The following is a 26825-nucleotide window of genomic DNA, read 5'->3' as shown; positions in this document are numbered from 1 at the left end:
AATGGCTACCAAAGGCATAAATTACATTTTAAAATATATTAAAATAAAAAAGTAAGAATATTGTACAATATTACTGTTTTTACTGTATTTTTGATCAAATAAATGGTTCCTTGATGAGCATAAACCATTAAAAACATTAACAACCCCAAATTTTAGAAAGGTAGGGTACATAACATTTCAGCACAAAATCAATATTTCATGTTTATTTATTAATTTATTTGGTAAGCAGCTGTGTAATAAGTGGGATTTTGACATGCTGACGGCACATTATCTCTCATGTATGATATAATATGCAGCCCTTTTGTAAATTGTGTCTTGTTGTAGTTTATTTTGCATTGCTAATTGTTTTTTAATAGTCCAGTGAGTGTATCTAACAGGCTATATTTTCCTCAGAGCAAATCATGTCTGTATCTGTATCATACCTGCATGTGTATATGTGTCTCATGTATATGTGTATCTGACTCTCCTTAGTGAGTGGGGGCTGGTCATCCTGGACAGAGTGGTCAGAGTGTAATGCACAGTGTGGGCGGGGTTGGCAGCGACGGACACGCAGTTGCACCAATCCAGCACCGCTCAATGGAGGAGCCTTCTGTGACGGCCCGCCATTCCAGAGAGTCACCTGCACCACCCTCTGTCCAGGTGAACAAACTTACACAGCGCACTATATAAGCACTAACAAACTCACATGATCCAGTAATAGATGTATGATTCACTGCATAATTGCTTGTTATGTGTTTTCCTAGTGGATGGAGGCTGGACGGAGTGGGCCAAGTGGTCAGCGTGTGGGACAGAGTGCACACACTGGCGAAGCCGTGAATGTCAGGCGCCTCCGCCTCGTAACGGAGGACGTCACTGCAGCGGCAGCATGATGGAGAGCAAAAACTGCACCGAAGGACTGTGTGCCCGCAGTAAGTCACATGACTCAGCATCATCAGTGACAAAATGTCAGCGTTAATGAAACGTGACTCAGCCAGTCAAATAATAAGTGACTGATTTGAAGCTGGTACTCACCAGGATTATTATTATAGTTGACTACAATCTAAACCGTAAAAAGAAAAGTTTGACTCTTAAAATAAAGAGTAAACCAAAAAAAAAATAGTTTTAGTTTCATTTAGTTTAACCTGATCAACTAAAACTTGAATACAAATTTAGTATTTAGATATGGATATATACACTGCCATTTAAAAGTTTGGGATCAGTTAGATTTTTTTATGTTTTTTAAAGTCTCTTATGCTCATCAAAGCTACATTTATTTGATCAAAAATACAGAAAATTACAAAAAGTAATAATATGCAATATTATTTCAATTTAAAATAAGTTTTCTCTTTTGATATACTAAAATATTATTTATTTCTGTGATGCAAAGCTGAATTTTCAGCATCATTACTCCAGTCTTCAGTGTCACATGATCCTTCAGAAATCATTCTAATATGCGGATTTATAATCACTGTTAAAAACAGTAACTGCTTTATATATTTTTGGAACCTGTGATGATTTTTCAGGGTTATTTGATGACTAAAAAGTAAAAAAAGAACAGCATATATTAAAAATATAAATCTTTGCTAACAATGTAAGTCTTTGCTATCACTTTTTATCAATTCAACACATCCTAGCTGAATAAAAGTATTGATTTCTTTCAAACAAGGAAAGAAAGAAAAAATGTACTTAACCCAAACTTTAAAAAGTGGTGTATATTTTGACAAAAAATTATATTTGGAATAAATACTGTTCTTTTTAACATTTTATTCATCAAATAATCCTGAAAAAGTATCACAGGTTCCCCAAAAAAATATTAAACAGCACAAATGTTTCCAATATTGGTAATATTGGCATATTAAAATAATTTCTGAAGAATCATGTGACACTGAAGACTTGAGTAATGATGTTGAAAATTCAGCTTTGCATCACAGGAATAGATTATATTTTAAAGAAAACTTGCAGTAATATTTCACAGTATTACAGTTTTTTCCTGTATTTTTAATAAAATTAACACATCCTTGATGAGTAGAAAATACTTCTTTAAAAAACATTAAAAATCGTACTGAACCCAAGCTTTCGAACAGCAAATGACAAAAGCACACAACAAAATTACTAAAACTAAAAACAAAACAAAAAAAAGAAATCACAGTTTGATTTTTCATTCAAGGAATAATTTCTGAAGGATCATGTGACACTGAAAACTGGAGTAATGCTGAAAATTCAGCTTTGCATCACAGGAATACATTACATTTTAAAGTATATTAAAAATAGAATTGCAACATGACAGTTTTTTTCTGTTTTTAATCAAATGAATGCAGCCTTAATGAGCAGAAAATACTTCTTTTAAAAATATGATCCCAAACGTTTGAACAGCAAATGACAAAAGCAACCAACAAAATTACTAGAACTAAAAAAAAAAGAGAGAGAGAGAAATCACAGTTTGGTTTTTCATTCAAGAAATGATTTCTTAAGAATAATGTAAACCTGAAGACTGCTGAAAATTCAGCTTTGCCATCGCAGAAATAAACATTTTAAAGTATATTAAAATGGAAAACAGATATATAAACCTGTTCCTCACTAAAGTTTCAGCTAGTTGCCAAGGCAGTGTTTCTAAATTTTATTTAGTAAAAAAATAAAAAATAAAACATTATAACACTAGTCCTCACACCCTCAGAAAATGAGCTAGCACATGGCTGTGAGCACAGATGGACAAGAGGGTAATCGGTGATGTTTGGGCAGCCAGACAAAATGTACTTTAATACTAGCAAGTGAAGAAACACATCAGCCATGTGATGGTGAGCCAGATTCATCCTGACACTGGGTGCTCATCCCAGGGCTGGTTTTGGAAGAGCACAGCTGACAGGATTGAATTATCTCAGGAGAACATCAATAGCTTGCTCACACACACTCACACTCACACATGCACACACTATTCAGCCAGAACACAGCGCAGACTGCAAGTTTTACTGCGGTCTGTCTGGGCTTAAACTTGGAGCACAACCCAGATTCAAGCATCAATAATGCAGCATTGACAAACACACATACACACATATATATATATATCTCCTCACAAATGATTCCTCTAGTGCCTACGTCCCTTGAGAGCTCTAAGATATTTACTTTTGCTCTGCCCGCCATAAACCTATGAGTTCTGAGTTTATGCTTTGATGTTTCATTTGCTGAGTCTTGTATTTGCATTTATTGATTATTTATTCCACTTTCATTTGCAGTCATCTCTGATCTACGCTCATAACTTTGCTCATCCATCCTCATGTTCATTCTTTCTTGTTTTTTCTTTGTTTTTTGCCTTTTTTCCTAACAGATAAAAAGGTTTCTATTGAACAAGCAAACCATCGTAAGTTTTCTTTTTAATATCGTAAGTTTTTTATTTGACACTCTGTTGTATCCACTTTTTATCCTCTCTCTTTGTGCGTCTGGCTACTTATGTGATTGTGTCTGGGAAACCCAAGGAAAAGTGACTGGAAATATTAATCGGTAACACTTTACAATAAGGTTCATTAGTTAATGTACTAACTAACATGAACTAACCATGAGCAATACATTTGTTACTGTATTTACTAATGTTCATTTACGTTAGTTAACGAAAATACAGTTGTTTATTGTTAGTTAATGTTAGTTCACATTGCATTAACTAACGTTATTACACGGCTCTTTGGAATGCTTGATTCTGATTGGTCAGTTGAGACATTTGCAGGTTCGTTCTTTTCAAATAATCACCGCTCCAAAGTAATAACGCATAGCCGGTACTACTTGCATGTATAAAATCCCTCCGTGCCAACAAAGATTACCGTTTGGCGCCATCTTGTGACAAACACTGGACAACCACAATTAACAATGGAAAATTTCGACATTAATCTATTTAAATTGTCTTACTAACATACATAGTTTGAATGTTAGTCACGTGGTACTATATCGTTTCGCGGAAGCATAAAAATGTTAATTTAAAACAAATATGCCAATAAAAAGTTTCAAATTCATATTCATGTCCAGTTTTTTCCTTATGTGGCAAGTAGCCGTGTAATAAGCGGGATAATGTACAGGCAGCCGGTAGTTATCGCCGAAATAAGCCCCTTCAGTGTGATACAAGACCCTCCGCTTCGTGTCGGGTCCTGATCACACTGTCGGGGCTTATTTCTGCGATAACTACCGGCTGCCTGTACATTATCCCTTACTTAACAAGATTTTAATAATGTATTAGTAAATATCGAAATTAACATTAACAAAGATTAATAAATGCTGTATAAGTGCAGTTCATTATAAGTTCATGTTAACTAATGTGGTACTAATGTTAACTAAAGAACCTTATTGTAAAGTGTTACCTATTAATCTATATACAGTCAAGCCTGAAATTACTCATACCCCTGGCAAATTCTGACTTAAAGTTACTTTTATTCAACCAGCAAGTTTTTTTTTTTTTTGACCGGAAATGACACAGGCTTCTCCCAAAAGATGATAAGACGATGTTTCCATCATTGTGGACATTTGAACAAAAAGTGGTCCAAATTTATTCATACCCTTCTCAATAATCAATAGAATTTTTGGCTATTATAGGAATCAAACACTTCCTAGAATTGCTGACCAGCTTTTTGCATGTCTCCACTGGTATTTTTGCCCATTCATCTTTAGCGATGAATGAACCCGAGAGCTTTCGACCTTGCATAGACAACAATGCGACTACCACGTTCAAGGTCTAGAAAGGTAGTAAGGACATCATTAAAATCGTCCATGTGATGATTTTATGAATCTATGAGAATACTTTTTATGCACAGAGAAAACTAAAATAATGACTTCACACTGATTTGTTCTGCATAGCATATGCAATTTGTAAACACACATACACACACACAGAGGAAAATGTGTATAGGCATTCCTGGAAGATAATGTATAATACATATGCAATCTTGGTTCAGAAATAGAGTGCTTTTTGAAGACATTGAAGTTAATGACTGTGCATCTTACTGGCCCAAAGCGATCAATAGTGTAGCTTACAGTTCAAGTGATGCTAATATTCTGAGATCAATGTGACATTCAGCACTTGAGAGACCAAAAAGTAACGCACCTAATTCGGCGTGGTTCCTTCTGCTATAATAAGTTAAGACGGCTGTCGGATTCACTTCCGTCCTGCCACGTGAGCCCTTTTGCCCACTCTCACTCTTCACACGCATCTGCTCTCTTCCTCATTTTTTTTCTCCTCTGTGTCTCTTGGGTGCAGTGCCTTTGTGATCACTCCTGTCTCTCCTCTTCTCCTTAAACCTTTTTATAGCGTACTATGGTATGTAAATATTGTACTTAATTCAGCGTTGGCTGAATAAAAAAAGCCAGGGATCAAGAGTCGCAGAGAGTCCCACAATGCACTGTTAGATCCACAGCACCCCCAACTGTTCATACATGTTTGAGTTTTAGACCCTCATTATTATCCACAGACCACCCACAATCAGTTTACTGATCACAAAAATAGCAACCAGTGTTTGCAATAACTAGTTACAATCTGATTGCCTGATGCTATGAAATACAAAGCATGAGTAACTTTTTACAGTAACTTTTTTGAATTTATTTATTTATGTAAGAATTTATTTATTTATTATGATTATTGGTTACTTAGGGGTTTTTTTTTGGGGGGGGGGGTTAATAAACAGTCTATTTTTAATTTATCTACAATCATGAGATACTTTTCATTTATTTAAAAAAAATTGTTACATTTAATTTATGTATTTAACAATCCTTTTTAAAATTATCCAAAGGCATGAGATACTATTTATTTATGTATTACATTATTTATTTATTTATTATGACTATTGGTTACTTACTTAGTTTATTTATTTGTTTGTTTGTCTGTTTCATAAAGAGTCTGTTTTTAAATTATCTACAGGCATGATATACTTGTTTATTTATTTATTTATAATTATTTGTTATGTATTTTGTTTATTTATTTTTTTTATTTAACAATCTATTTTAAAATTATCTACAGGCATGAGATACCTTTTTTTTATTGGTTACTTATGTACTTTATTTATTTATTTATTTATTAAATAATTAAATAAAGATAATAATAATTAATTTTGATTATTGGTTACTTACATACTTTATTTATATTATTTATTTTCCACAGGCATGAGATTTTATTTATTTATTTATTTATTTATTAAACAGTCCAGTTTAAAATTACCTACAGGCAGATACTATGTATTTATTATGATTATTGGTAACTTTATTTAATAAACAGTCTACAGGCATGAATATTTATTTATTTATTTATTTATTTATGTGTTAATTTGTTTGTTTATTTAAATAAATAGTTGATTTTTTTAATCATTTACTGTCTTGACACTTTTTGTAACTTTGGGAATTTGTATTTAATTATTATTTTATAATTATAAAACGTATATGTAATTTTATAATTATTTATTATTATTATTATTATTGTGAATTAATTGTTATTAAAATAATTTTTATTATTTTTTAAATATCATTAAGAGCAAAGAGTGTCTGCAGTCACTGGTTATTTATTTATTATGATTATAGGTCACTTACATAGTTTATTTATTTATTTATTTATTTAATAAACAGTCCATTTTAAAATTATCTACAAGTCATGAAATACTTTTTATGTATTTATTTATATATTTATTTATGATTATGTGTTACTTACATTTTATTTAATTATTTAATTATTTATTTATTTAAATAAACATCGGTTACAACCGGATTGACCTGCGCCACATAACTTCTTAGAAATCAGTTGAAGTAATGCATATAGACAAAATAATCTGTGAATGGTCATTTTATGTCATTCGAACAGCCATTTTGGTGTCTAAGTGGGTGACTCTTGACCAGAACAAGCTGCAATCCTTGGCTTTATCTTGTTAGTTAAAAGTCTGGGCACTAACCTTTCTACTCCTTCCAACCTATGCATATTTCCTTTGATCACACTTCTGTAGTGCATAATGTATTAATTTACATCTGTAACAGGTTTGCATATGAATAAATCTGTACCTGTATGTGTCACAGCTCTGGGTTCCGGAGCTGGTTTAGCGGTGTACGCGGGACTGGTGGGGGCTTTGCTGCTGTGTGTGATCCTCGTGCTGTGTGTGGGCATCCTGGTCTATCGTCGGAGCTGCCGTCATCTTCATGGTGAAATCACAGATTCATCCTCAGCCCTTACCGCTGCCTTCCACCCTGGCAACTACAAACCTCCACGACAGGGTGAGACATCTGTTTCCTCACCTTTTTTTTTTCTTTTCCGTTTTTCATTCTCACTCCATCTCTCACACCTTCAAACCTAATATAAACTCGATGTATGTTAAGTTTTAATCCTTTCTCTTGCTGTCACCTGCTCTCCCCAAACTATTTAATCTGCTATAACTTGTTTATATGGCTCCCTTTTTAAATCCTCTTCACTTTAATACTCTCATTTCTTAGGCAAATCCTCTCGTAACTTTGCAGCTAGCCTGAAACATTTCTTTCTCTCTTTTCGCTTCTCTACTTTGTTAGATAATCCACACCTACTGAATCCGACAGCCCCTCCTGACCTCACAGCCAGTGCTGGAACCTTCCGCGGGCCGCTTTTCTCACTGCAGCAGGCCACCCTGGACTCCCAGCATAAGATCCCTATGACTACATCTCCCCTGTTGGACCCACTTCCTAGCCTGAAGATAAAGGTGTACAACTCCTCTACCATGTCCTCCCTTGAGCTGCCAGCAGGCCCGGGCTCTACTGACGGGGAGATCATGAGCCTGAAGACCGTGGGCTCTGGACCTAAAGACCACCATGGGCATACATTGCCTAGGGAGCCCAGTCACAGTGCCAGCGCCACACTCGGTTCTCTTGGTGGCCGTCTTACCATCCCTAATACAGGTAGAAGCTGGATTTGACACTGGTGTAAATCAAGTCAAAAGTTTTCATACACCTTGCAGAATCTGCAAAATGTTAATTATTTTACCAAAATAAGCGGGATCATACTATTTTTTTTATTCAGTACTGACCTGAATAACATATTTCACATAAAAGATGTTGTTCACATAAAAGATAGTAATTTTAGATAAAAGATTCAAGTTTTCATACACTTGAATCATAAAACTGTGTTGTTACCTGAATGATCCACAGCTGTTTTTTTAGGAATAGTTGTTAATGAGTTCCTTATTTGTCCTGAACAGTTAAACCGCCCGCTGTTCTTCAGAAAAATTCTACAGGTCCCACAAATTCTTTGGTTTTTCAGCATTTTTGTGTATTTGAACTCTTTCCAACAATGACTGTATGATTTTAAGATCCATCTTTTCACATTGAGGACAACTGAGCGACTCATGTGCAGCTATTACAGAAGGTTCAAACGATCACAGATGCTCCAGAAGAAAAAACAAGGCGGTAAGAGCCGGGGGTGAAAACTTTTTGAATTTGAAGATCAGGGTCAATTAACTTATTTTGTCTTCTGGGAAACATGTAAGTGTCTTCTATAGCTTCTGAAGGGCAGTACTAAATGAAAAAAAAAGAAGATATTTAAGCAAAATAAGAAAGATGTACACATCTCCGTTCTGTTCAAAAGTTTACACCCTGGCTCTTAATGCATTGGTTTTCTTTCTGAAGCATCAATGTGAAAAAACGGATTATAAAATCATACAGTCATTGTTGGAAAGGGTTCAAATACACAAAAATGTTTAAAAAACAAATAATTTGTGTGATTTTTCTGAAGAACAGCAGGACAAAAAAAAGGACTCATGAACAATTATCACTAAACAAAAAAACACAGCTGTGGATCATTCAGGTAACAACACAATATTAAGAATCAAGTGTATGTAAACTTTTCAACTGGGTTACTTTTTATAAATTCAACTATTATTTTCTCTTGTTGACTATATATAAACATCTGAAATATCTTATTCAGGTCAGTACTACATTAAAAAAAACATGAATTTTGTATGATCCCTCTTATTTTCGTAAAATAATTTACATTTTGCAGATTCCACAAGGTGTATGTAAATGTTTGATTGCAACTGTGTATACACACACATGGATTTGCTGTTTTAAAAATTTGCTGCTCTCAAAATCCTGTTAGCTCACATTACAGTGCAAAAATACTGTAATGATATACTCAAGCTATTAAATTAAAAACATTGTTTTTTTAATCCTCCCTCTGTTTAATCTCCTTTTCCCCTGCCAGGGGTGAGCCTGCTGGTTCCACCAGGGACGATTCCTCAGGGCAAGTTCTACGAGATGTATCTCATTATTAACAAATGGGAGAAAACGACGTAAGTCAGCCACTTAAAACTGTTTCTCAGTGCCCTGCCCCCATCACACTGTCATTTGCCAACATATAGCGCTTGCATTTATCTGTCACTTTGTGTACTTGCAAATAGTCCAGTTCAAGACATCTCAACAGCCCCTGCAGAGCAATATTGACTGCACAAACGCTGTGACCCTAATGGCAGCGCTAGGAAGAAAATAACATGACACAGTGGAAAAACAAAAACAAACAAATGTGTCTTAAAAACACTGAATGGTTGTCTGAGCTCTGACTTTTTTTGCTGAGACTCTCTCTTTTTTTACAGTGTTTGTTTTTATTGTCAAATATGAAATATATAAATATCACTGCGCCTTCATAGCTTGCAGAATGCAAGCTTTGTGTTTCTCACTATTTGTAGCTGCCATAAATGCTCTCAAAACACTAATAATTACTGTCAGAGCCATAGCTCTGGTTGAACACATCCTAGTCCTTTTCCTTGAGCTTCCTTGAGGCAGTTCACCCAAAAAAAATTTTTTTGTCATTAATCACTCATCCTTATATAATTCCAAACTTTCTGGGCCCTGAACGTGTCAGTTGCTGCATTGCTGTCTATGCAGGGTCAGAAAGCTCTCGGATTTCATCAGAAATATCCTAATTTGAGTTCTAAAGATGAAGAGAGTTCAAACTGTTGTGTTCTTGATGTTGTGCTCTTTAATTTGTATTGAATTTGGCTAGGGGCATGAACGTCATTGTGAATTAGAGCTGCTAACCTCTCTTGCTCTGTGTTTTGTGTCAGGTTGCCGTCAGATGGTAGTCAAACGGTATTAAGTCCGGTGGTGAGCTGTGGACCCTCTGGCATGCTGCTAAGCAGACCTGTAGTCCTCACTTTACCTCACTGCGCCCAGCTAGAGCCCCCAGACTGGACCCTCACCCTTAAAATGCAGAACCATCAAGGCGCCTGGGAGGTGAGGATGATGTGTCAAAAATGAGAGAGGCTAGATCATAAGATAATGACAGGGAATCAGTGAAGCAGAATGGAGAGCATTTTATAAATAGTGATGTGGATAAATGAGTCTTAATGGATGATGAAATAAATCAGGATGCGTGTTCTAACGTACTCTTTTCTTCCTGTCCACTAGGAGGTGCTAACAGTGGGAGAGGAGAGTCTGACAACACCATGCTACCTACAGGTGGAGGAGCAAAGCTGTCATATTCTGATGGAGCAGCTGGGGACGTATGGTTTGGTGGGACAGTCGGCTCCCCCTCGGCCAGCCTGTAAGAGGCTGCAGTTGGCCCTCTTTGCTCCCCGGGCTCCGTGCCTCTCCTTGGACTATAGCCTGAGGGTTTACTGCATACAGGATACCCCACATGCCCTTAAGGTCTGTTTGTCTGCCCGGCTCAATGGCTTTACTATGCCAATAAATTGTTTAGTTTAGAAACAAGCTAAAATCTTGTCCTCTTTTTGTAGGAAGTATTAGAGGTTGAGCGAAGTCTGGGTGGGGTATTACTAGAGGATCCTAAACCCCTCCTCTTTAAGGATAGTTACCACAACCTGCGGCTATCAATCCATGACATTCCTCATTCTCATTGGAGAAGTAAACTCCTGGCTAAATATCAGGTGAGAGATTTTCTATTGTTATTGGTTATATGGGTAGAATTTACAGTTAATATTTTACATTTAAAATGCTTTATCTGTAAAACAATTTTCCTTAAAAGATTTTAAAAATATCTTTAAAATACCAAGACTGCAAAATGTATTAAAATTTTTATTGTGATATATTATATCAATTTAAAATGAGTGTTTTCTATTTTAATATATTTAAAAATGTTAATTTAATCATGTGATGACAAAGCTGAATTCTATGGAAGCCTTTTTCCTCCACTGAATAAAAAAAAGCTAATTGCGAGTTGACTTTTTCTTTTTTTTTTTCAGAATTGCGTGATATAAACTTTCAGTTCTCAGAAATAAAGTCAAAATTGCAATATAAACTTCCAATTCTAACTTTTTTCTCAAAAGTTTGTATCTCCCAATTCCGAGTTTTTATTTCCCAATTCTTTTTTCTTGCAATTCCGAGTTTATCTTGCAATTCTGATTTCTCTCGCAATTCTTACTTTTTTCTCACAATTCCGAGTTTATATCTCACAATTCTGACTTTATTTTTCGCAATTCTGATTTTTTTTCTTGCAATTCCAAGTTTATATCTCACAATTTTGAGTTTATATCTCGTAATTCTGACTTTTTTTCGCAATTCAGATTTTTCTGGGGTTTTTTTTGTAATTCCAAGTTTATGTCGCAATTCTGATTTATTTACATTACATTATATTTACATTTACATTTATTCATTTGGCTGACGCTTTTATCCAAAGCGACAATTGGGGAGAACAACAAGCGATTCATCCTAAGAGTCAGATCGAAGTGGGAAGTGCTCGAAAATACCATGTATCAGGTATTGTTAGATGAGTACATGCTAGAAAGACAAGATCAAGAATTGATATTTTCTTGCAATTCTGACTTTTTTCTAAGAATTGCATGATATAAACTTGCAGTTGCAAGAAATAAAGTCAGAAATGCAAGATATAAACTTCCAATTCTGACTTTTTTTCTCACAAATGCAGGTTTATATCTAACAATTGACTTTTTTCTAGCAATTTCTAGCAGGTTTACTTTTTTCCTCCCAGTTCTGACATTTTTCTCGCAATTCTGATTTTTTTCTCTGAGTTGTGAGATATAAACTTGCAATTGCGAGTCCAGTAATGGGGGGGGGGGCTAATATGAGTTTATATTTATATTTATATCACAATTCTGAGAAAAATGTCATAACTGCAAGTTTATATCTCACAATTCTGACTTTATACCTCGCAATTGTGAAAAAAAAGTCAGAATTGTGATATAAAAAGTCGCAATTACCTTTTTTGTTTTTTAATTAGTGATGGAAACAGGCTTGCATAGAATTGACCATATGCACGGATTACTTCCTTGTTTAGTCAAGCCAGCTAAGTCATTTCCGGTCAACTGTACTGTGCCGTAATATGAGCGTACTTTGTTCGTTTTCTCTACATAATCCATTCACAATCGAAGAAAAGTGTTGTTTGTCTAAGAGGACCAAACGTCCATGCACCGTTTCAAGAATGACAAATGCCAGTTTAAAAAAATGCGCGAGTAAATCTGCTAAATATGCGCCAGTCATTGCTATGATTGACAGTAATAACCGGACCAAACATCTGACAAGCTGATGTCAAAAAAAAAAGAGCTTAAATGATTCAGACTTAACTCAGAGTAACAAAACTTCAGCAGTAAGAAGTATGTGTTGGTTAAAAATAGGCTATTTAATAGGTTTTACAGTTCAGATAAAACTTAATAAAAGAGTAATTAAATTTTATAAAATATTTCAAATTCCTATCGATTCATATTGAGTGCATTATTTAATTATTATACCATCAATATTTAAGGTATTTGTAGTGAACTATATATTAGTATTTAAATTATTCACCCTTATAGGCTGTTTGTATGTGAGCAATGATTTTCTGCACTTGCTATACTATATACTTAAGGGCGGTAAAAGTACTACAATTTATTATACTAGTAATTTTATAATAAATCGAAAAGCAAGACGTCTTGAAAAATATAGGGAGAGGCAGCTGCATAATAAATAATCCTCTGCTGCCATCTATTGGTTATATGGGTAATTCCATATTATTTTAGCCAAAAAATAGACGTTTTCAGTGAAAAGTCATTTTTTCCGATGCCGTTTTTATGAATGAAAAGTGAGTCCTTGAAGTACATTTTATTTCACAGCTGTAGAGTTAGAAAATAATAAAGGCTTTAAAATATTGCAAGATTTTAAAAATGTGTTCATGAAGGCAAGTTAGTGATTATTAAGCATACGATTAAGATGTCCTTGCAGAGAACTAACGTTAGCCTAAACACGTTATGATAGTGTTTAGCTGTCAGCATTTAAATATACAACTATGCAGATATGGAGAGTACGGGATTACCAAACTCGCATTTAAATTATATGTTGTTAAATAATATGAAACTGATTGTTCATGCCGCTAACATTGTTTATAATGTTGCAATTATAATTTTTCTCAGTTTCTGATAAGAACGAGGCAGTAGATGAGTCTCAAGTGTGGCCACCTAATATATAGCACACATAAAATGAGCTTCTGCGGAAGTTTATGAGCTGGCTTATCTTTATGCGGAAGTTCTAAAGAACGCTTCGTGCATAAGGTCAATTCAGTGTCACATGATTCTTCAGAAATCATGTTACAATATAATGTTTTAAATTATATTATAATGTTATAGATCTGAATAAAGGACCCCAAACTTTTAAACAGTTGTGTATATTATATTTTTAAAATATGTAGACGTATTGAATTATATGTACATACAAGTATTATTAAAATGTTACCCATTTGAGGATCCACAGATGTAATTCCCAGTGTTCCTTTCTGTTAATCGTGTGTATCATTTTTCCCAGGAAATCCCGTTCTACCACATTTGGAGTGGGAGTCAGCGGCCGTTACATTGCACCTTCAGTCTGGAGAGAGGAAGCCTGGTGGTTTCCCAGCTCACCTGCAAGATCTGTGTCAGACAGGTGGAGGGGGAAGGACAGATATTCCAACTTAACACTGACATCCAAGAGGTACAGAAAACAGCAGGCTGTAGATACATTATTTATTGCCAAGAATGATTTAATAACATAAAAAAACTGCCACTGACTTGTTTTCCTTTGTGTTTGTCTTTTCGTCTTTTCAGACTCTGCCCCCCCACTCACCATTGCCAGCAGGCGGTTCGTGTCTGCCTTCATCTCAAGTGGGCCCGTATGCTTTCCGACTGCCCGTCTCCATACGCCAGAAAATTTGTGCCAGTTTGGATGCCCCCAGCGCACGCGGCTGTGACTGGAGAATGCTGGCTCGCAGGCTGGACTTCGACAGGTAAATTTGCATTCATCTTTCAAAGGACCAAAAAAAATCATACGTGAACCTGGACCACAAAACCAGTCATATGTCACACAGGTGTACAGTGAGGGAAAAAAATAATTTGATCCCCTGCTGATTATGTACGTTTGCCCACTGACAAAGAAATTATCAGTCTAGAATTTTAATGGTAGGTTTATTTGAACAGTGAAAAACATAAATTGATTTGTATTTTATTGAGTGAAATAAGTTTTTGATCCCCTATCAATCAGCAAGATTTCTGGCTCCAAGGTGTCATTTATACAGGTAACAAGCTGAGATTAGGAGCACTTCCTTTAAGATAGCGCTCCTAATCTCAGCTTGTTACCTGTATGTCCACAGAAGCAATCAGTCAATCAGATTGCAAACTCTCCACCATTTAAGACCAAAGAGCTGTCCGAGGATGTCAGGGACAAGATTGTAGACCTACACAAGGCTGGAATTGTCTGCAAGACCATCACCAAGCAGCTTGGTGAGAAGCTGACAATAGTTTGTGCGATTATTCGCAAATGGAAGAAACACAAAATAACTGTAAATCTCCCTCGGTCTGGGGCTCCATGCAAGATCTCACGGTGTGGAGTTTCAGTGATCATAAGAACGATGAGGAATCAGCTCAGAACTACACGGGAGGATCTTGTCAATGATCTCAAGGCAGCTTGGACCATAGTCATCAGAAAAACAATTGGTAACACACTACGCCGTGAAGGACTGAAATCCTGCAACACCCACAAGGTCCCCTGCTCAAGAAAGCACATGTATAGGCTCAATGAACGTCTGAATGATTCAGAGGAGAACTGGGTGAAAGTGTTTTGGTCAAATGAGACCAAAATCGAGCTCTTTGGCATCAACTCAACTTGCCGTGTTTGGAGGAGGAGGAATGCTGCCTGTGACCCCAAGAACACCATCCCCACTGTCAAACATGGAGGTGGAAACATGCTTGGGGGGTGATTTTCTGCTAAGGGGACAGAACAACTGCACCACATCAAAGAGACGATGGATGGGCCATGTAACGTCAAATCTTGGGTCCTCCTTCCCTCAGCCTGGGCATTAAAAATGGGTCATTGATTGGTTTTCCAGCATGACAATGACCTAAAACACATGGCCAAGGCAATAAAGTAGTGACTCAAGAAGAAGCACATTAAGGTCCTGGAGTGACCTAGCCAGTCTCCAGACCTTAATCCCATAGAAGATCTGTGGAGGGAGCTGAAGGTTTGAGTTGCTAAACATTAGCCTCGAAACCTTAATGACTTGGAGAGAATCTGCAAAGAGGAGTGGGACAAAATCCCTCCAGAGATGTGTGCAAACCTGGTGGCCAACTGCAAGAAACGTCTGACCTCTGTGATTGCCAACAAGGGTTTTACCACCAAGTACTAAGTCATGTTTTGCAAAGGGGTCAAATACTCATTTCACTCATTAAAATGCAAATCAACTTATGACTTTTTTGAAATGCGTTTTTCTGGATTTTGTTGTTGTTGTTGTTGTTGTTGTTGTTGTTATTCATTCCCTGACTGTTCAAATAAACCTACCATTAAAATTATAGACTGATCATTTCTTTGTCAGCAATAGCCAAAAATACATTGTCTAGGTCAAAATGACAAAATTTTCTTTTATGCAAAAAAACATAAGAATTATAAGTATTTTATTTAATTATAAGATATTTTGTACATTTCTTACTGTAAATATATAAAAACTTAATTTTTGATTAGTATGCATTGCTAAGAACTCCATTTACAACTTTAAAGGTGATTTTCTCAATATTTAGATTATTTTGCACCCTCAGATTCCAGATTTTCAAATAGTTGTATCTTGGTCAAATATCGTGCTATAGATTAATGGAAAGCTTATTCAATTTCAAAAAAATGGACTGGTTTTGTGGCCCAGGGTCACATATATTCAACACAATAGATGAAGAGAATAATTTCATCTCGTCTCTCCCTCAGGTATCTCAACTACTTTGCAACCAAACCCAGCCCCACAGGTGTGCTGCTAGACCTGTGGGAAGCTTGTCACCAGGGTGACGCAGACCTGGTCTCCCTGGCGACAGCTCTTGAAGAGATGGGCAAGAGTGAGGTCTTGGTTGTCATGACGACGGACGGAGATTGCTGATCGGCAAATCAAAAAGTGCGAAAAAGGCCACTAAAAACCTAGAATTAATGCAAGCGGATGGAAACTGCGTTCCAGTGCATCGTTACAACTTGCCTTTTACCTCAGTTCCTTTGTGCTCAAGCAGAATATTCCAAGGATCGCGATGCCTATGAGCTGGGGTCGGACGCTCTGGATGATCTCCGAATAATACATATCGAAATGTAGCAAACGTGACAAAGCTGCAATCACAAAACAGAGATGTTGTTTGAAAAGGAAGGCTCGTGTTTGCTGGCACGGTTCATGATTAAATGATAGTTGCATCATACTGATACACACTGATTCCCTGCTACACATACCAAGTGTGAAAGTACATGATCAAACGCCATTGCACATCAAGCCGCTGGCTTTGTTTCCTAGCGACCGCTAGATGCTTAAAGACACTGAGATTCTGCGTCCGGTAAAACAGCAGTGCACCAAGCTCCTCAGGAAACGTGCTCGCACACAAATAAACAACAGTTGAGATGGAAACCTGGATAAACAGGCCAACTACAAGGAGCTATGATCATCTGCACTAAAATTAGCTTTCATAATGGTTTCAGTTTCTTGAAACAAATCACATGCTTCAGAGCTTCACTTTGACTTTAGTTTGAAGTGCTATTTTCTGTGTGTGTGTGTGTGTGTCTTTTGGAATAGCATACAGGAATGAATTTGTGCGTTCTCGTTAGCAGAGGACCAAACTTCTTGCTGGATCTCTGATCATACTTTCATTAGCCTCTACCTTTTTTATATTCAATATTAGTTTCCTATAGGGAACGGACTTTTTTTAAGTTATTATCCCTATTTGTGGATTATTGGTTTTCAGTTTTCTGTTTGTAACGGCATTGTTTTGCGTCGCTGCATTCGTCTCTCTGACTGAACTTAGGCGGGGTTGCAGTATAAATGTCCATTTAAATATTTGTGATGTACTTCACAAATAAAAGCAGGCTTTTTTTGGTCATTGAAACTGAGATGGGATGAAATCGAAATGTTACGCTGAGGTTAAACGTGCTTTGATCCTTCTGGGGAATGCGTACTGCAAATATGCTGCGCTGGTTAAATAGGATGAAAATTGCGCGGATGGCAGAAAGCCCTTTTCGGGGTTTGATGCCAGTCAGTCGTGCTGTTTAAATTATAAATAGTAGCCTTGAGAGGTGGCGTAAGTGCTCTGTTGATTGCAGTATGACCCACTTGCTCTTTATTGTCTGTTTTGACTTTCAGGTTTTAATGGGTTTCCCTTGAGTAAGCCTGAAAGCCATGTACTGCTTATTATCAGAAGTCATATAATCAGTTGAAGTGGATGTTAGTCCATTTTTTTTTTTTTTTTTCATCACAAGTATTCAAATGTCTAGCAACAAATAAACAAAAAAAGTGCAGTATCTGTTCATACCTGTAAAGGTATGAATTAAAAAAGCTGAGGTGTGTGTTTGTGTGTATGAGTCAGTGCTACAGTGTATATGGATGAACAGACTTCATCATATCTGTTGTTCATCCTTTTCCTATTATAAGTACTATGCAAGTGCACAACAAAAAGTGAATCTGTGGACGTCTTGATGTCTCGTGTATGAAGTACGTGGAATGGGAATCGTACTGCTTTCCCTTTTCTGATCACTGCTGTAACTAAGCTGGGGAAAACTGGACCTCTTAGGCCTCTCAGCCATAATAAATGCAAACAAAACGACTGTAATTGTGGGTCAGGGATCCCTTGTTTTGGAAGCTTTTCGTCTTCACAGTGAACGAGTTCTGAGGATTCTATATGACGAAGGCTGCCTAGAACATTGAAATTCCCTGATGGATTCTGAACTCTGAAGCTTTTAAATGGCTCTGAAATGTCTTCAGTCGTCTCTCGGTCAATGTTACATGAAAACGCCTTTAAACATGTTACATGTAAAGCTAAATGGGCTTTGCTTCTCTCTGGATGGTAGTTGCTGTTTATGGATTCTCAAGTGTGGCCGAAACTTAACCTTTTTCTTTTTTTTTCAGATGTTATTTTATATCAAAGAAGGTACAGAAGAAGTCATGAGGTTTTTTTTTTTTCCATGTAATGCTGTAAAGTAATACTGTACATAAATGTTTAGACTTCTTACTGTAACTAAATATAATTTTTATGCAATAAATTATATTTCCTAGTTTAACAAGACAAGTGTGTTTTTGTGTCACTTTTGAAAATGGTTGTACAGTATGGAAGCCTCTTTCCACCACTGAATAAAAAAATGGTTATTATGACTTATTATCTCACAATTCTGACTTTTTTGCTCATAACTGTGAGATATAAATGTGCGATTGCAGGTTATAAAGTCAGAATTGCTTAGAGTTTTGGGATATAAACTCACAATTACGAGAAATAAAGTCAGAATTGCGAGATATAAATGCAATTCTAACTTTTTTTTTCTCACAATTGCGATTTTGTATCTCGCAATTCTGACTTTTTCTCGCAATTGCGAGATACAAAGTCGCAATTGCGAGGAAAAAAGTCAGAATTGCGAGATGCAAACTCACAATTGCGAGAAAAAGTCACAGTAGCTGCGTTTCCATTACCCCTTAAATTGCGCAAAATGAAATTGCTAATTAAAAATAGGCCTAATGGAAAAGCGTCAATTGCGCAAAAACTCTCATATATCACAAAAAAGTTTTTACGCTCGTATGAGGTGGTTTTTCAGGCAATTCGAAAAAGGAATATTTTGCAAAACAGCAATGGAAACGTTTTTTTCCGCATTTACAGGTCACATTCGAATAAATATAGCCAAAATCCCACAAAAATCTGTTACCATGATTTGTTGTGAGAGGAAAAAATTAAGTTTTAGTCGTATAACATCGGTTAATGGAAACGCAATTCTATTTAATCGACATTTATAAAATATCGCCAAAGTTTTGTGCAAATCTTTAATGGAAATGGACCTTCTGACTTTATAACTTGCAATTGCAAGTTTATATCTCACAATTCTGACTTTAAGACTTGCAATTGTACGTTTATATCACAATTCTGAGAAAAGAAGTCAGAATTCCGAGTTTGTATAAAAATACTGAGAAAATATTCTGCATTGTGAGAAAAAAGTCAGAATTGCGAGATACAAAGTCGCAATTGCAAGAAAAAAGTAACAATTGCTAGCTACAAAGTCGCAATTGCGAGAAAAAAAGACAGAATTGCGATGTACGAGTATATCACGCAATTCTGATGTTATTTCTCGCAATTGTAAGTTACTAGGCTCGTTTCCATTACAGATTTGCGCAAAACTTTGGTGGAATTTTATAAATGTCGATTAAAAAGTATTACGAAATGACGACGTTTCCATTAACTGATGTTATGCGACTAAAACATAATTTTTTCCTCTCGCAATAAGTCATTGCAACAGATTTTTGTGGGATTTTGGCTATATTTAATAAAATATGACCTGTAAATAGGAAAAAAAAACATTTCCATTGCTGTTTTGCGAAATATTCCTTTTTCAAAGTCAGAATTGTGAGATATAAACTCGCAATTGTGAATTATAAAGTCCAGTTCTGAGGAGAAAATAAAAGACTGATATGTTCACAGAAAGTTTATATCTCACAATTATGACCTAATAACTCACAACTGTTGAAAAATTGGAAAAGATTACGCTTTTGTCGCATAACATCGGTTCAATTCTGACTTTAAGACTCGCAATTGTACGTTTATATCACAAGAAGTCAAAACTGCGAGATACAAAGTCAGAATTGCGAGATACAAACTCGAAATTGCGAGAGAAAAAAAAGCTACACTTGCTAGCTAAGTCGCAATTGCTAGAAAAAAAGACAGAATTACGAATATACGAGTCGAGTATATTTTGCAATTCTGACTTTATTTCTCGCAATTGTAAGTTTATGTCCCATAATCCCTGCTGAAAAACCAGCATATGCTGGTTAGGTATGTTTTGGTGCTGGGAAGCTGGTTTTAGCTGGTTTAACCAGCAAAGGACCAGCATTAACCAGCATAAACCAGCTAAAACCAGCATCCCAGCACCAAAACATACCTAACCAGCATGCTGTTTTTTTCAGCAGGGATATCTAGCAATTCTGGATTTTTTCTAGCATTTGCGACTTTGTAGCTAGCAATTGTGAGAAAAATGTCAGAATTTCAAGTTTATATGAAGCAATTCTGAGAAAAAAAGTCAGAACTGCGAGATGTAAATTCGCAATTGCGAGAATCTTAAATTATAAGTGTGAGAAGGTTTTTTTTTTTCAGGATAATCTCTGCATTAAATCATAAAATCAAAGTTAAAGTCAAGCGCTAACTATTTCATTCTCATAGTAGGCCTAATCAGATTGTGGTATCGCCAGTTGAAGCTTTTTAAAGACATATTAAATGCATTACAGGGTGAAGAACCTTTTCCCCTCAGTCTTTATAGACTTGTTACAGAGATGTGGAGAGGATGCACTCTTCCGTTTATCTCGGAGATAAAAGTGTTCATAATGCCCTGGAGAGGAAGCAAGAGCGATTGAGAGAGAGTGAAAAGGTTTTTAGTGTCTGGATATCGCCCTCGGCAGCTGCAGTGGGCTTTTTGGTTTGAGCAAGAGACCTGTTTCATCATTTGGTTAAAATGGTTGAATAGACATGTAATCATATATTGCCTTCTGCTCGGAGTATCTATTCCATCTTTCCCTAGAGCAATTCACAGGCTTTTTCAGCACTTAACAATACACCAAATAAATTGCCAGACAGACATTCGTTCAGTCCAACTTTATTATGAATCTGTTCAGCACAATAAGTTATTTAAATAAAGAAGTACGTCTCTCGTATGGATTTGGAAAATTGTATTTCCCACGTGATATTATTAGTTTTACGGATTAGCTGACCATTGTGTCGTTGTAAATTTATAACAAAAACAGATTCTTTTCAAATATACACGTGGAATATTTGGCTTGAGACAAAAATACACTTCAGCCTAATTTATTATGTATATTGTCATTTACCACCACCGTCTGGTAGTTAAAGGAACTACACAGGTTGTCGTGTGATTCTATGAAGAATTTCATGTAGTATAAAACAAAGTCTCAAATAATTACAATATTCATGTTTTCAGTATAACATTTATAAATTATCCGGATAAAAAAACTCTCTAGTTCTATCTTGTACTAATCTGAACAATGTCTGACACTTTGTATTATGAGTACGATCTTGTGTTTATTTGTCTATTTTTGATGGCCCTTCTGGGGGGAAAAAACAGCTAAACCAGCCTTAGCTGATTTTAACTGGTCATCCAGCCTGGTTTCAGCTGGTCAGCAGGCTTTAGAGGGGTTTTGGCCACTTCAGCTGGTCAGGCTGGTCCAGACTAGCTAGAACAACCAGCTAAAAACAGCCTGACCAGCCTAGCCAGGCTGGGAGACCAGCTAAAACCAGCTTCTTCCAGCTCAAACCAAGACCAGCAAACCAGTTTAGGCTGGTTTTAGCATTTTTTTTTTTTCTGCAGGGGAATCAGTTGTGTGTCGCTTTGGATAAAAGTGTCTGCTAAATCAATAAATGCAAATAAATGAAAATGTAAAAGTAAAAATGAAAGATAATTTTCTCATTCTCATGTCGTTCCAGAAAGGTTTTGAACAACATTATGATGAATGATTTTCATTTTATGAGTAAAGTACACTACCAGTCAAAAGATTTTGGACTGTAAGATTTTTAAATAAGCCTGTTCTGCTCACAAAAACAGTAAAATTTAGATATATTTTTACTATTTAAAATAACTGATTTATATTTGAATGTATTTTAAAATGCAATTTATTCTTGTGATTTCAAAGCTGAATTTTTAGCATGATTACTCCAGTCACACGATCCTTCAGAAATCATTCTAATATTCTGATTTGCTGCTCCAAAAAACATTTATTATTATTAAGTTGAAAACAGCTGAGTAATATTTTCAGGTTTATTGATGAAGTTAGTTCAGAGTATGTCTTTATCATCACTTTTGATCAATTTAAAGCATTCTTGCTAAATAAAAGTGTTCATTTCTATAATTTCCCCCCATAAAAAATTATACTGTCTCCAAGCTTTTGAATGGTATAGTGTATAATGTTACAAAAGCTTTTTATTTCAGATAAATGCTGATCTTTGGATCTTTCTATTCATCAAAGAATCCTAAAAATGCACTCAACTGTACTCAACTAAATATTGATAACAATAATAAAAAAATCTTTCTTGAACAGCAAATCACAGGAATAAATAACATTTAAAAATATATTCAAATAGAACACTTTTTTTAAATAGTGCAAATATTTCACAATATTAATGATTTTGGATCAAAATAAATGCAGGCTTGGTGAGCAGAGACGTCTTAAAAAACATTTGACTGGTGTACCTTTAACAAAAGCTACCCTTTACTAAGCGGGTGAACGCGACTTTTGCTCGCCAAACTTTTCCCTGACAGATTGTAGTGTAACTTTTATGGTTATTGAAACATTTGAAAACACAAATGAAACATATGATACAAAACTATGATACACAGAAAACGTGTGTTGTTGTTGCGTAGCTAATGCTAGCAGGAGTGATCCGTCGTGTTTGTTTTTTTCCATTTTTAAATCGCTTTTCATAAATGTCAGTCTTGTACATGTAAACGAGTCGATGTAAATTAATATGCCGCCACACGGTGGAGCCTGAGTTCAGGTACATTGTTATTCAAATAATTTCCAATGTTTGCGTGTAAATAATATAGACACACATCAGTGTAATGGAAAGTGTTCGCTTCAGAACTGTTGTTACATTTAACGTTAGTTCTTATGGTTTTGTATCTTCACTGCTTTTCCTCGGTTCTGCTAAATCCGCAACCCCGAGAGCCACCACCAAATTAAACCTTAACTTTGCCTTACTAAATTCACTCTAGCTTCTCAAAGCAAACAGGCGTAACGTTATATATATATTAATTCTAAGCATCCAAAGAAAATAATAGTAAAACATATGTTTAATGTTTAATATAAAAGGAAAAAGTTTCCTGAGGTTCCTGTAACTAGACTACAGGCATGGTCCCTCCTCTCATTCAGCGCTTCTCATCTCTCCGACTGACACTTCCTTCTCTGATGGTCAATGTTTCTGCTCTTGATGATGAAGTTAATCTATTAGGTGAGGTCGATGACTTCTGTGCAACAGTAATTGACAACATTTACCAGCATGTTGAAGGTGGTTGTTGAATCCGCCAAAGGGATTCCTAAAAAAACTCTTGGAAGTCCAGATCCTATAACAGCAATCATCTTTAAAGGTAGGCTAAGTCGTTATTTTTTTTTTTTTTAATTAATTTGCTATTTATTTGCATTTATCGTGTTAAATGGTGTGTTAAAGACCTAATTAAACAATTCAAAAAGTTAACGGAGTTGAACTAAAAGTTAAGCTCTCGATGCCTTTTTAAATATGTACTACGTTTTCTAAAACAACGTAACATTTTAAAGTAAGTTTTGGTCTCATACATTTGGGACATGTTTGCTTACATGGAAAAGAACAGCAAATTTCCATATAAGGGATTGGAATGACCCATGATTAGGGAAACACGTCCCTCCCCTACACTGTAGAAAGTAAAAATGTGCAATTGTTGTTTTTAGGTATTCCTATATAAAGCACATTTTACATGTAGTCCTGAAAGCTAAACATAATCTTTAAACAAAAAGTGAAGTGAATAAACACATTTACAAATTACATTATTATCATAACTAATGTAGGTCATAATATAGTTTAACAGTTTACTCATTTCAACTTTTAGGTGAAAAAAAGAAAACAAAAGCCATTGATAAGGAATTAAATCCTGTGTGGAATGAGGTCAGTACAAGCCATAGTGTTTTATTTTTTGCTGGACACTAAAATTATGTCATTGTTAAATGCGAATAACCAAGACCTGGTTTTGCATTTCAGATCATTGAGTTTGATTTGAAAGGCACCCCGTTGGATTCCTCATCATTCATTGATGTGGTTGTGAAAGACTATGAAACCATTGGAAAAGACAAGTATGTTTGCATCCGCCACTGTTTTTATTCTCACAAGTCATAATATGGCAAGCATTCTCAAAGAAAAGACATTTCTTTACATTCCTGCTGGTGAAGGAGGTGTAGGTGGGTGTTTGCTGAGTGGGTGGGATGGGTTTCCCTGCAATCTTGCATGCTATTTACTGTATACACAAACGGCTGAAGCTGAAATCACTGCAGTTTAAATGATAAACCTAAGTAAGTCTCGTAGTTTTGTGAAAGCTCTGTGAACTTTTAGGAGCTGCAATGTTAGTGAAGTGCAGAGTTAGACATGAAAGCCTTTAAAATCTCACTGCCACACCCAACCACCTTGTCTAAACTTGTAGGTTATGCTGGCAAAAGACGCTAGACAGTCCAAAGTAGCACCTTAGATGAGTTTCCTATGTTTCTGAGTGCTATGCTGCAGTCCAACCTAGCTGGGTCTTAAACTACTGAGCATTTGGTTTGGATCAGAAGGCATTTTTTTTCTTCCATGTGGCAAGTTTTACTGTGCAAAGTCTTCCATGGTAATGAACTTTCCATGAGTCACGCAGATGACTTCTCCATAGCAGTTTTTTTCTTTTTTAGTTTGCAGACTCTCATACACATTTGCTCATACTTGCTGAAGTTTGTGTTCTTTGTTGCCACAGGCTAGAGAGTAACATAGCAACAAATGTGAAAAAAGGTTAACTTGTGAAAACTTGTTTGATTTCAGTGTTGACAGACAACTTGAATCACTAATCTATAAACAGTCATTTAAGAATGATGGAATCTTTAATCCTTAAATTTGCAATTTGACCTTATTTGGGAATTTTTGTAGAGCAAATTCAGAAAGTATTAAATTTGACATTTTAAGCATAGTTTATGACTCATACGTGTATCATGTACACTTTTTTCCCCTTTTATATCTTTTGGATGTGTTCTTTAAGCCTATGTTAAGTCCGTCTCTGAACACCACAGTGACTGGTTGACAAAGGAAATGCCAGCAGATATTTTTAGCATGAAAATAAATAAATCGCTGGTATGTCATTTAAAGATTGTATTCACAAAGAGGGTTTAAATATTCCTAAATCACGTTCCAAAACAGACAATCTTATGCCGGAAGCCCTCTGAAGTATATATTTTTTAAATGCAATAAGCCAGTCATCAAAGACAGGGTTATCAGGACCGTAACACAAAGTAGTATGATTTATTTTGTGATTATGACATGACTGTACAATTTCCAAGTGTTTCACAACAGGCAGGTTAATCTCCATATGATGTTGAGTCCTTTCCACATGGTGAATGTATCAGCTGTGATGATGCTGAGCAAACAGAATGTGCTGTTACTGTTACCAATGTGTCGATTGTGATGTAAATTGCTTATATTACACTCTTACACATTTCGCATTGTGTGAAGTTGTAGACAAGCTGTACATAAAGTTAGGCAGGACAAAAGAGTTGTGTTCTCAGACGTTCCCCCTCTCAAGTTGCTTTTTTTGTCCCCTCTGCCTGGCACATAAGTCTCTGGCCTGGTGTAATTGCTTCCAGCTGTTTTTCCCTCTTCTTCCTTCTCAGTGCTTCCTAACGTTGTATATAGGCTTTTGGATCTGCTGTATAGTAACCAGGATTTAAAGGGGACGTATCATAGAAAACAAAACTGCCCTCTTACAACAAACAGCAAGGGTATACATCACCGTTCAAAAGTGGGGGGGGGCTCAAAAAAAAATATTTAGAAAAAAAATAATTATTTTATTTAACAAGAATGCAAAGTGATAGTAAAGACATTTATACAATTCAAATAAATTATATTTTTTGTACTTTGATTTATCAAACAATTGAATTAAAAATCAAAAAAACATTACACAAAAATATTAAGCAGCACAACCTTATTTCAAAATTGATAGTACTACAGTGCCCTCCACAAATATTGGCACCCTTGGTAATTATGAGCAAAAGCAGCTTGTTTATCCTTTTGAACTTTCATTCGAAAAATTCACAAAGTTCTAACCTTTCATTGAAGTAAAACAATGGAAAGTGGGAGGAAAATCTCTTTATAAAAAAAGTTTTCCTCTAGTTCACATTAGCCACAATTATTTGCACATCTAGAAATTCTTATAAGTAAAATTTCTCTATATTCCCATTTATATTTACATTTACAAGCACACCAGGGTGACTAGGAGCATAATATTGTCCAGCTATGACTTCCTGTCACACAGGATTATAAATATGAGGAACACAAAGGCCAAATTCTCTTAATTGTCCATCACAAGGAGTAAAACAAAAGAATATAGTTCTGATCTGCGGAACAAGATTGCTGAGCTTCACAAAATAGAAAGTGGCTGTAAGAAAAGAGCTAATGCATTGAAAATCCCCATTCCTACCATCAGGGTAATAATTAATACATTTCAATCAACAGAAAATGTTACAAATCTGCCTGGAAGAGGCTATGTGTCTGTCGTCCTAATGCATGGTAAGGAGGGAAGTTTGAGTGGCCAAAGACTCTTCAAGGATCACAGTTGGAGAACTGCAGAGATTAGTTGAGTCTTAGGGTCAGAAAGCCTAAAAAAAGTCAATAGTCCCTACATCACCACATGATGTTTAGGAGGGTTTC

The 26825-nt window shown here is 35.7% G+C and overlaps 1 protein-coding gene across 1 annotated transcript in view; it reads left to right on the top strand.

Annotated features, from left to right (window-relative positions):
* LOC141305353 (netrin receptor UNC5B-b-like) overlaps positions 1–18357 on the top strand; it is a 29635-nt gene extending 11278 nt beyond the window's left edge. The window contains exons 11-22 of the mRNA XM_073832464.1: positions 472–639; positions 744–908; positions 3302–3334; positions 7009–7203; positions 7492–7854; positions 9155–9242; positions 10014–10182; positions 10357–10596; positions 10686–10835; positions 13699–13863; positions 13977–14155; positions 16117–18357. Coding sequence (XP_073688565.1) covers positions 472–639; positions 744–908; positions 3302–3334; positions 7009–7203; positions 7492–7854; positions 9155–9242; positions 10014–10182; positions 10357–10596; positions 10686–10835; positions 13699–13863; positions 13977–14155; positions 16117–16282 — 2081 coding nt within the window. The 3' untranslated portion in view covers positions 16283–18357. The remainder of the gene's footprint in view (positions 1–471; positions 640–743; positions 909–3301; positions 3335–7008; positions 7204–7491; positions 7855–9154; positions 9243–10013; positions 10183–10356; positions 10597–10685; positions 10836–13698; positions 13864–13976; positions 14156–16116) is intronic.
* Positions 18358–26825: the final 8468 nt, after the last annotated feature.

This window comes from Garra rufa, unplaced genomic scaffold (genome assembly GCF_049309525.1).
Source record: "Garra rufa unplaced genomic scaffold, GarRuf1.0 hap1_unplaced_002, whole genome shotgun sequence".
Lineage (NCBI taxonomy): Eukaryota > Metazoa > Chordata > Actinopteri > Cypriniformes > Cyprinidae > Garra > Garra rufa.
The sequence above is the reverse complement of the archived record's forward strand: the minus strand, read 5'-3'. Positions and strand labels throughout refer to the sequence as shown.